Genomic DNA, 11,329 nt, shown 5'->3' on the forward strand with positions numbered 1-11,329 from the left:
TGATCCCAATTCTACCTTACAAATCCAGCTAGACCAGAGGCTGTACACTGGTACAGATAGGAACTGGAAACAGTGAATCCAGGACACATGAATCCTTCAGGACCAGGGTTGAGGGTGGCAATACCAGGAGGGTGGAGGGAAGGTGGGATAGAAAGGGGAAACCAGTTACAAGGATCTATATATAACCCCCTCCCTGGGAGGTGGACAACAGAAAAGTTGGTGAAGGGAGATGTTGGACAGTGTAAGAAATGACAAAATAATAATTTTAAATTATTAAGGGTTCATTGGGGGATTGGTGAGGGAAGGGGAAAGAGCTGATACCAAGGGCTCAAGTAGAAAGCAAATGTTTTGACATTGATGATGGCAACAAATGTACAAATGTGCTTTACACAATGGATGTATGTATGGATTTTGATGAGTTATACGAGCCCCCAATAAAATTACTTAAAACAACAACAAAAAAGTCCAGAGGAAATATATGGTTTTTTATTATTTTGAGAATAGATGAGTAGAATAATAAAGCATGACCTGATTAATTTTACACACCCACAAACTTCTGAGTCTCTTTTCCTAAGGAATTTATGTATGTTAAAGATATCTCAAGGGGATTTAGTGCTTATGCAGCATGCTGTAAAGCAGTTGAATCAGAAATTTGTTTTGAACTTCTAGAAGCTGACAGTAAAACAAGCTTTTGAATGTCACCACAATCGCTGGAGTAGCGGTTCTCAACCTGTGGGTTGTGACCCCTTTGAGGGTCAAACGACCTTTTCACAGGGGTGCCTAAGATCATCGGAAAGCAAATATTTCACAATATATAATTTCATATGGTTTTATGGTTAATCACTATGCTTTAATTATGTTCAATTTGTAACAATGAAAGTGCATCCTGCATATTAGATATTTACATTACGATTCATAACTAGCAAAATTAAAGTTATGAAGCAGCCATGGAAATAATTTTATGGTTGGGGGTCACCACAACCCGAGGAACTATATTAAAGGGTCGCAGCACTGGGAAGGTTGACAACCACTGTTGTAGATGGACTGTGAGGTAAAACTAGGGAAAGAACGCAGTCTTGTCTAAAAAGACATTTTCTAGGAAGATACTTTACTGGGTAGGGTATTCTGTCCTGTTTGGATGTCTTATATCATAGTTAATAACCTTTTGGTGATTCAAGTGGTCTGTAGAGAAGCTGCTCAGTTTTATATTCCATAACTCATAACGCATTGCAATCCCCTCAATGTACCATATCCTGTTCTATTTTCTCCTAGCTTCCTGTTTCCAATCTCCCTCCTTGCCTAAATCTCTACTTCATCTTTGGGTACATACCACCATCTCCAACCTTAAGTGGTTTCTCCTATCATTTCAGTGTTGTTTTCTTGCTTTCCGAATTTTTAGTAGCAACATATTGTCAGTGCTTTGAATTTTTAGAGCCCTCTCCTTTGAAGAACTTAAGACACCTCCTTAGGTTACATAGCAGGTCAAGATGAGAAGTTTAGAAAGCTTATGTTAGCAAAACAATTATTTACGTTAGAGAAAATAATAATAAAGTTGGAGGAAAACCATGATATGGACTTAGTGAGAATCATTTAGGTTTTCAACCTTCTGAATGCCGCGACCCTTTAATACAGTTCCTCATGTTGTGGTGACCCCCCAACCATAAAATTATTTTCGTTGCTACTTCATGACTGTCATTTTGCTACTGTTAGGACTCGGACAACCCCTGTGAAAGGGTCGTTCAATCCCCAAAGGGGTGTGGACCCACAGGTTGAGAACCGCTGATTTAGGGGGATATTTGTTGTAGAGTGTTTATGGGAGAGCAATGTAAAAACTGACTGTAAACTCAATCTCTTGTCCCCAGAACAAGAGGCAGAGGAAGAGGACGAGGCAAGAGGCGATTTGGCCCAGGTAGACGGCCAGGACGCCCTCCAAAATTTATCCGTTTGGAAATAAGCAGTGAAAATGGAGAGAAGTGTGGCGATGGGACCCAGGTACTTGGGGCATGGGAAAGAACTACGCCTTACAGGCTTGCTGCGAAGATGTACTGGACTTGCTCTGCAATATAAATGCCCCTTCGAGTTTTATAGACCTGCCACATTCGTACTTTGAGAATTGCTGATTAAAGTCCGATTCCTGTTGCTATCAAGTCAGTTCTGACTCGTAGTGCCCATATAGGACAGCATGGGCCTGCCCCTGGGATCTCTAAGGCTCCCGATTGTCTGGAGCAGACTGCCATCTCTTTCTCCCACAGAGCAGTGGATGGGTTCAAAGGTTGGCCCTTAAAGTGCAACTAGACAAAGGATACAAAGAACATGTTTTCAAATGTTACTTAAAATCCTGATTTAGCTGTACTAAACATTTAAAATTGGAAATATTAGAGAGGTCTTTTAGGTTTCATTAAACAATTAAAAATTATTGTTATTCCTGCAGAATTTTTCCTCAGGAAGCGTTCCAGAATATATCAAAGTTTGCATTCTGCGAATAGTTGCCCAATTAACTTTCCCTGAGGGAGATTCCCCCCCACTCCCCCAGCGTTATGCGTTTAGCCTTTGAAAAATAGCAACAATTCTAAATCTTGTCTGATATTTCTTCTAGAACTAATCTCTCCATAGGCAGGAAAATAATGGCTGGCTATATGACTTCCACTTTCAGGACTTGCTACACTTCTCTAGCAAGGACCAGTTTGATGAGGGGGAACCAGCTACCCGGAATGGGCTGGGTCAGCCAGAAGAGCTGGCTCTCCCGCTGCCTCAGCCGCCGCAGGAGGCCCAGTCTTCTCTGGAACAAGAGACCGAAACCCACACCCTCCATCTCCAGCCACAGCACGAGGAGAGCGTGCTGCTCGCCCCGACCTCTCTGACAGCCGACGACATGCGTAGAGCCAAACGCATCCGAGTAAGTAGGGAAAGCCGGGCACCCTTCTCTTCAGTGGTGACCGCAACGCGGCCAACCAGCTTTTGAGCTGGCTAATTGCCAACCTGTTCCCTAGCCACCTTGAAATCTTGCCTCTGGCCCATCACATACATGATCCTTGTATTCTGTAAGAAACTATTAACTATTTCTCAATCACTTTCTATACGTTGGCAGTCCGGAATGACTGCAGTTTAGTGGTGACCCTGGAACCTGGATCTTGGCCCCTCTTGGACTAGTACAGTTAAAGGAGGATAGCTCTTTGCATCCCTGATTGGATATGGATTAAATAAGTGTTTTTAATTATAATAATCATTCTCACTTGAAGCTACATTGCTTCATGCCAATAACTTCATAGTTCACAAATTAATTTGGCGTCACCATAGTTTCCCCGGGGAGACTGGAAGATGACATCACTGAGCGATGCAAAGGGACCCCGTGCCCCGGTTGACACAAGTACATAGTCTTCACATCCAGGCTCATCTCTCTCCGCTTCCCTGCTTGGCTGCTGTTGAGAATGCAAACGATGGGGCATACACCAATTCAACAAATTTCAGATGTCCAATTCAGTGACCTTGATTACGTTCTTCTAACTGGGCAGTCGTTTGCATTCTCTTTTCCAGGGTATCTTCAAGAAAAATGCTCAGTTCAGAAGCTCGGGCCACATCTCACTTGTCTGACCTGTGTTCTGGGTTAGACCATGCTGTGGTGGGGCTTCCATGATGTGTTCTTCTTTCATTACTTACTGACAGAATGTGAGTGTGACTTAGGAACTGCAGGGAATATATGTGGAAAACAATATGGTTTTGTTGGATAAACCCCTTCGCCTGGCTGCTTATATCCTGAGAACAATTACTTAGCACACCTATATTTGCGTCAGCTGGGAGTATAAAGATTTTTAGTAGTATTTTTGTGTGTAGATGAAAGAGAATCTTTGTGTAATTTCCCAGACTTTACAATTGCTAGGTGAATTCTTTTCGTCTTCTTACTTACATTTCTTTTGTTTTAACTTACTTCAAGGCTAGAAGGGACCTTGAAAAGTAATCTAGTCCATACCTTCATGCAAAAATACATGTAAACATCCATAACCCTATGATAGCTTTGAAGATCTCTGAGAACTCTGAGGCTAAACCAGCTTTTACGAGGGCCCTGGAATTGAAACAAGTAAAGTATTTGGTTTGGTGCACATTAATTCAAAAGGATATGTGACCAAATTACATAAACTTGACCAGAAACATAAAAGGCTATAAACCAACAATTTCTACCCATCGTTCTATTTTATTTTCCTCTTTACATTTTTCTCTTGTCCAACCACAATTTTTTCTACCATGGATATTCTAAAGTTTTTGCTAAATCCAGAGAAATGCTTACCTAGATACAATTTTTTAAAAGAAAAAAAGTAACAGACAAAGGTCCACACATGTACAGTTGTAGATGTACAAACCAGTCTATGATCTCTGAATGAATCCGGTTACTGGTTTCCGTACATGGTTCCTTGTGTTAAAGGGAAGGCCATGTATACATGACTTCTGGAGGCCAGCCCTAGTTGAGCCTTTTTTCTCTCCCTCACACCCTCTGAAAAGTAGGGCTATACATTTTTTCATCTTTTCTGTCCAGGTTGGTAATGACCAACTGAAGGGAAGTCTTCCGTTCCAATTGGTAATGTAACTATTTTTCTCTCCTCTAATGCTGCCTGCTCAGTTGGAGCTGCAGGTAGGTTTGTTTCCTGTGTTTTACATAACAGTTTGCTGTTTCAGTGTTTGCCTGACCTGCTGTTCTATGCAACCTTTACTTACTAAGTCCTGGTGGAAATCACAATTTGGTTGCTAAAGCAAATGCAAAGTAGTTAATGGATAACAACTCATTTGCAAAGACATCAATCAATAAATTGGGAGCCTCAGTTTCTTCATGTATACAATAAAGGGATAGGACTAAATGATCTCCAAGGTCCCTTCCAGCTCTAAAATGATTTGGAGTGGTATTGAATTCTAACTATAAATTCAGCACTGTACTCGATCTTCTAGGGCAGGGGTTCTCAACCTTCCTAATGTCGTGACCCTTTCATTCAGTTCATGTTGTGGTGCCCTCCAACCATAAAATTATTTTCGTTGCTACTTCATAACTGTCATTTTGCTGCTGTTATGAATCAGGCGACTCCTGTGAAAAGGTCATTCGACCCCCAAAGGGGTCATGACCCACAGGTTGAGAACCACTGCTCTAAGGGATATAACAGCATTTTCACTGGAACCCTGCACTGTATGGCCGTACAGTCCAATTAAGGGAGATAATGTTAATATGTTAGCTTCCCAGTAATTGCTAATTTTAAGGTGTAGCCTCAAATTGCTATCTGAATTGGAAGAGAAAAGACCAAAGGGAGAAATGTTTGCATGAAGTATAACTTTACTAGTCCTCGAAAAAGAGAGAGAGAGAGAGACACTTTAGCTGGATCAAAAGAAGAGCAGACTCTTTCAGAGGAGGAGAGCTGTAGGACTGCAGGCCCAGACACAGACTGCATCTGGCATGGTTATAAGACAGTGAAAATACTGGTTTACCGTAGTCTAGGGTACCAGAGTGAGAGATGTTGAACCCCAAACTTTGCAAACTCAGCATAAAATAGGTCAGAGAAAGGTTGTTTAAAACAAACCCAGCAGTTGGATTATTTTTGTCATCTAATGTTAGGATCAAAATAATATGAAAATTGATTAGGTTCCTTTAGCTATTAATATCAGACTCTAGTTGCATTTTATCATCTTTGTCTGCAGAAATTTGTCATCTAAGAATTCATTCCCATGGGGTTCATGAATTCTTCCATCACAGATTTCACATCTTTGGCACCTTTGGGGTACTTGATGTGCCTTACAGTATGGAGTGATGGCTTAACTGGAACGCAGAGACTGACTATCCATCCACCCCTCCTATGTTTCAGGGTTTCTGTTAGAAAGTCATGCTGACTGTGGCTCGGAGCTATGGAAGAAAGCTTAGAGTGGAAATGGCCTGCAGGTAGTTCAGGGGGCAGCAGTTTCAGCATGTTTTATACCTTGTAATGTGAAGATCACGAGACCAGAGAAGTGTGATCTTCTTCTTGAGTATTTCGACAATGGTCAGACTCTCTGGAAATGAACAAGATGATAAGAGTAAGATTAGTAGATAGAAATAAGAAAGTGGAGCCAGGTGGCTGCTCAGTTTAAATCAATGTCTGAGGGCACTCAGGTTAATAAGGAATGACAGCAAGCTGATTAGTGTAATGGACCCAAACAAAACTGCGTTCTGGATTTGGCAAAGTACATGGACTCTCAGGTAGGACTAAGATCAATAGGTGTGTATTGTGTCACTCCTTGGGCACATGACTGATGTTGGATAAAGGAAATGATCCTTAGATGCCCAAAGAGCATCTAAATTCTCTAAATTGAGAATCTCTTTGCATCAGGACAGTGTGGTTCCCTAAAACGGAAACCAGCCACAATTGCAAGAGCTTTTATGTAAAGTAAGTGTTCATCCAGCGAGAGTCAAAAGATTAGGTGCCTGCTGTGTAGCACATAGTGGAGTGAAAGAAAGCTCTACGACTGATTTGGAAAAGATCTGTCCTCAAGATTTCTGCAGATGCTATCAAAATGACCTTGAAGTATATATGTGTAGATTATATATCTTTCATTCACATGCCTATATATTAATGTCTCTTGAAATATATTTCATTAATTTTCTCACTTTCCATGAGCACATCTAAGAAGCCAAATAATTTATTAAAGTGTTTTAGTTACAAAGGGAAGTACAATACCATGCACATCCCCCAAGTAGCCACAGTCACTTTAGGAAAGCAATGTAATTGCTTATAGTCTAGAGTAGAGAACATCTTAAAAATACTTCCCCAAGTCTGGTGAAATTAGCTCTAAGAAAACAGTTTCTATTTTATGTGTAGCAAAAGATATATTTCTGTAGTTTAGCATTTTCACCAAGTTGAAAGGAATTACTTTGCTTTTTTTCTCAAATGATTATATCACATGCAATTTCATTTGATGGTCACTTTTTGGCAATAATTTGTCCATTTCTCACTGGTCTTTTTTCCCACTGTACAAATATTATATTTAGATCTCCATTAAATCTGCTGTTGATATTCCCTCATAACTATATAAGCACTTCCACTCACAAAAATATTTTAGAGGGATTTTTCTCCCTTATGTCCTATTTAGAGCTGTCCCTCTGATCCTATGAGGAATGCATGAATGAATTTTATTATGGTCTAACTCAATGGTTGACCATGTGTTCTCTGTGTGAAAGATGACCTTATTGAATGGCACTCAGAGCATGAGGGCTTTTTCCAGTTGTAGCAATAGATTTGCACTGATGATCTGCATTCTCTCACTTGGATCCCATGTAACAATTGCATGAATTTGCAAGATGGCTAAGAAATACTCAATAAAATTGCAGTCTATGGCTGAAGGGGGGAATAAAACCCCACATACACAAAGTAAAGTGGACTGATCGAGACAGGGAACAAGACAATTAACTTTGTTAGCATGGCATTCTAACCAGTGGAACTAACAGCTGTGTTGAAGCCGTGGTCTCTGCGTGTTTTAAGTGGGTGACTATTCAATGCACTGTGTGCTTATGTTGATTGTGTCTCGTGAGTAGACACCGTCACATGGATCCTAATCATGTATTTCCCTCTCAGTTTGGCCTTTTAAAGTGACATGCCATAGAATTCACACTTTTAAATGGAAAGTGTTTATATTCTGAAAGTTGAGCAGCTGTCGCCACTAGTTCCAGAGCATTTTGGCGATGCTCAGACGACATTTAATGCCCATTAGCAGCCAGTCCTCTCTCCTTCCTGCCCCAGGCCAGTAGCAACGACTACTCTTCAGTTCTTTTTAGTACCGTTTTCATTTTGCTAAACATTTTAACCAGGCTTGAAGTTATTTTCCCCCCAGGATTTCAACAAGTAATTTTTGTGGCTGCCTTCTGCAGCCTCGCCATGCATGTGTAACTCAGCCCACGACTTTCTTTCTTTCTAGGTCTTCATTTTGATTCGAGTCCACTCTGGAATTTGTTTTTTTAATTTTTATACAATTCTTCTGTTGGGAACACTCCTTTGAATATGATGTAAACATTTTCAGAGAAAACACAAAGATTCAAAAAGCAAACCCTTAAATTAAAAGCTTGTCTTTTCAAGATGAAGTTCTTTGAGGATGGCTGAATTTTTAATGCTTCGCCAGAAGAATCTTCTTTCCTTGATCTGTGCTAGAGTTCACAATTCTAGGGGAAGCCCGTGCTTGCAGGGCTCACTCTTCCTCTCGCTGTAAACGTATAAGGCACATGCACATTTAAATTCCTCACTAAATAAGCATATTTGTGTATGTCTTTCAGAATGCAGCTCTTCAGCATCTGTTTATTCGGAAATCCCTCCGGCCTTTTAAATGCTTACAGTGTGGGAAGGCCTTCCGGGAAAAGGACAAGCTGGACCAACACTTGCGCTTCCATGGGCGGGAGGGGAACTGCCCTTTGACCTGTGACCTCTGTAACAAGGGCTTCATCAGCAGCACTTCCTTGGAGAGCCACATGAAGCTCCACTCAGACCAGAAGACTTACTCTTGCATTTTTTGCCCAGAATCCTTTGACCGCCTTGATTTGTTGAAAGATCACGTGGCCATTCATATCAATGATGGCTACTTTACCTGCCCAACTTGTAAAAAACGTTTCCCAGATTTTATCCAGGTGAGTGCCTCCGGCGAAGCTTCCTCTGCCTTTCCTTTTTCTTTGGTAAAAGAAGCTATGGTTTCTAGGGAAATTGAGACCCTGGTCTCTGTATTTTCATCCCTTCTTTAAAATAACAGGACAGTTCATAACAATGGTTTTTGTTTTTTTTTTGCTGAAGCCATTTTTGATAGAAGATTACTATTCCCCTTAGTTATTCGATTCAGAATGTCAAATTTGGACATGTAGGCTATTATAAGTAATAAACACCTAGACCTGATTTGAATTCTAATACAAAATACATCTTTTTAAATTTTTCTATCCATCAATTCTCTATGCAATATATATGTAAAGCCCATGTCTGGGATTGGAAACTTCTCTTCCCTACCATCGTGGTCTCCTGTTGTGCTTAATTCAGGTCAGGTAGTTTGGGGAAAACTGGTGTGTATTATATTTTCATATCAAGCATTGCCTGCCTCCCCTGCACTATATTCTTTGCTAAAACAAAGTGGGTGAATATAAATTCCTGAGTACTCATGATTTTATTTGAATGTCAAACTATAATTGATAATATTGTTAAATTTTATTCAATGAATAGCTATCCAATAGAAATCTTTTAAAAATTAAAAAATAATTTATTACCAAAGCAAAAGGAGATTAGGATTTAATCATAGTTCTGTTAATGTTGGGAATCTAGAGATTTCTCACACACAGAACTAGAAAGTTTGATGTAAGAGGGATCTGAAGGTAAAAGAGAGTGCAAAAAAAGAAGCAAAGAATCTGATTCTAGAAATAGCTTACTCGGACTCATTACATAGCTCTTTGTGTTCATTTCTCCTGCAGTGTCTGAATATGCTGAGGTTTAGAATTTTTTATTTACATTTTTTACAACAAAAGGAGTAAGTTGCAATTAAGGGAAAACCACTCCAGTCTTGTACTGCTCTCACAAATGGGTTTTGTTTCCCACAGCATCTAATTTGGGTCTTTAATTTTGCAGAATCTGATTTTAGACCAAGATCTAAAAGAACATATTACTAAAATAGTCTAATTTTGCTTATACATGTTGGAGGCAGGAAAAAAGTGAGGAAGAATGTTTTATTTGTTGTCTTCTAGATCATTTTTAGCAGGATTATTATTTTTTTTTTTAAACATTTTATTAGGGGCTCATACAACTGTTATCCCAATCCATACACACATCAATTGTGTAAAGCGTATTTGTACATCATTTCTCAAAACATTTTCTCTCCATTTAAACCCCCGACATTAGGTCCTCATTTTTCCCCTCCCTCCCCGCTCCCCCCTCCCACATGAGCCCTTGATAGTTTATAAATGGGTATTTTGTCATATCTTGCCCTAGCAGGATTATTTACACCCAAAGGAACTCACCTTTTAATCTGAAAAAAGGGCTCCAAGTTATCCGACCAGTTGACCCAGCACTCTACCTGCTACCTCTCCCGCCCACAGGGGAGGGGGAAGATTTCCAAGGTTTTGGGGTTCTTGTGTTTTATTTCTTTGTGTCATGGATAGTACGTGCTATTGAGGCCAATTATGGCGTCTGATTGGATTACATGTTCAGGTGATGAAATCCATGGTAGCACTTGGGCTCCCTCTAGTGTTGGTAAACTGCTCTTTTAATAGCCTCTGGTGCCTGATTACCCTGAGTTTGTTTCTGGTTTCCATTGCCAGGTGAAAAAACATGTGCGCAGCTTCCACTCAGAAAAGATATACCAATGTACGGAGTGTGACAAGGCCTTCTGTCGTCCTGATAAATTGCGCCTCCACATGCTGCGACACTCAGACCGCAAAGACTTCCTGTGTTCTACCTGTGGGAAACAGTTCAAGGTACTGTAACCAGGGAACAACCTAAGGTTTTCGCCTGGCCATAGAAATGATGGCAAGCTAAGGATAACTGCCATCTCAGTTCATCAGTTTGTTTCCTGGTGTAAAGAACCAGGCTTGAGTTGCACAAAAGATTTTGGGCTCATGCTCAGCTTAGGTACTATAATAACATAAGAGGAAAGCATACCTGAGTATCAACAAATAATGAATTCAAATCCCCAATCAAATAAAATGATAACACATCATCTAAAAGAGTCCACTTGTATAAGGAGTAGAACTGAAAGCCTACTGAGAAATTCCTAAGAGAACAATGTATTTACTTACCATTCAAATCAGTAAATTTTTATTGAGCACTTAGAAAGTATTAAAAAAATAATAACCAAACTCATTACCATCATGGCAACACTGATTCATAGCAACTCTCTGTGGCTTTCTGAGAATGTAACTGTTTATGGGAGTAGAAAACCAGTTTTTCTCCCTCGGACCTGCTGGTGGTTTCGAACTTCTGGCCATGTGAATCGCAGTCCAACACATAACCATGACACCAGTATAAGACCCTAAGAATTGAGCCCTTAATGTGACAGGGCTCTCATCTAACAGAAGTGAGAAATCTGTAGACTAATCTGCGGACCTCGACGGCTATGGTGACTGTAAATGACTCCACTGCTTAAAATAACAGTAACCTCGCAAACCTGCTAGAATGTAGAGGTAAAGGACACACCTGCAGGAGTGTCAGAGACAAGAAGTTTTTAATGTGAACACAGTGAAATATGCTTCACTAGAAGATTACATGATACTGTAAAGATGTCACTGAGACACTCTATGAAGTGTGATTATAAGTCACACTGTCAAAGAAGAAGAGACAAAAGGCAGGCACAACAGATTCAAGAG

General features: G+C 40.2%; 1 protein-coding gene across 3 annotated transcripts in view; it reads left to right on the top strand.

The window, feature by feature from the left end:
- The window catches only part of PRDM10 (PR/SET domain 10), a 106,436-nt gene that overhangs the window by 50,591 nt on the left and 44,516 nt on the right, over window positions 1-11,329 (top strand). For 2 of the 3 annotated variants that reach the window (XM_045295473.1, XM_045295474.1), the window contains 5 exons: window positions 1,863-1,992; window positions 2,654-2,896; window positions 4,613-4,624; window positions 8,273-8,620; window positions 10,286-10,441. In XM_045295473.1, coding sequence (XP_045151408.1) covers window positions 1,863-1,992; window positions 2,654-2,896; window positions 4,613-4,624; window positions 8,273-8,620; window positions 10,286-10,441 — 889 coding nt within the window. The remainder of the gene's footprint in view (window positions 1-1,862; window positions 1,993-2,653; window positions 2,897-4,612; window positions 4,625-8,272; window positions 8,621-10,285; window positions 10,442-11,329) is intronic. The other variant, XM_045295475.1, reaches the window with a different exon arrangement.

The sequence above is a fragment of the Echinops telfairi genome, unplaced genomic scaffold (genome assembly GCF_000313985.2).
Source record: "Echinops telfairi isolate 266 unplaced genomic scaffold, ASM31398v2 ScPeMD7_5592;HRSCAF=6446, whole genome shotgun sequence".
NCBI classification, from domain to species: domain Eukaryota; kingdom Metazoa; phylum Chordata; class Mammalia; order Afrosoricida; family Tenrecidae; genus Echinops; species Echinops telfairi.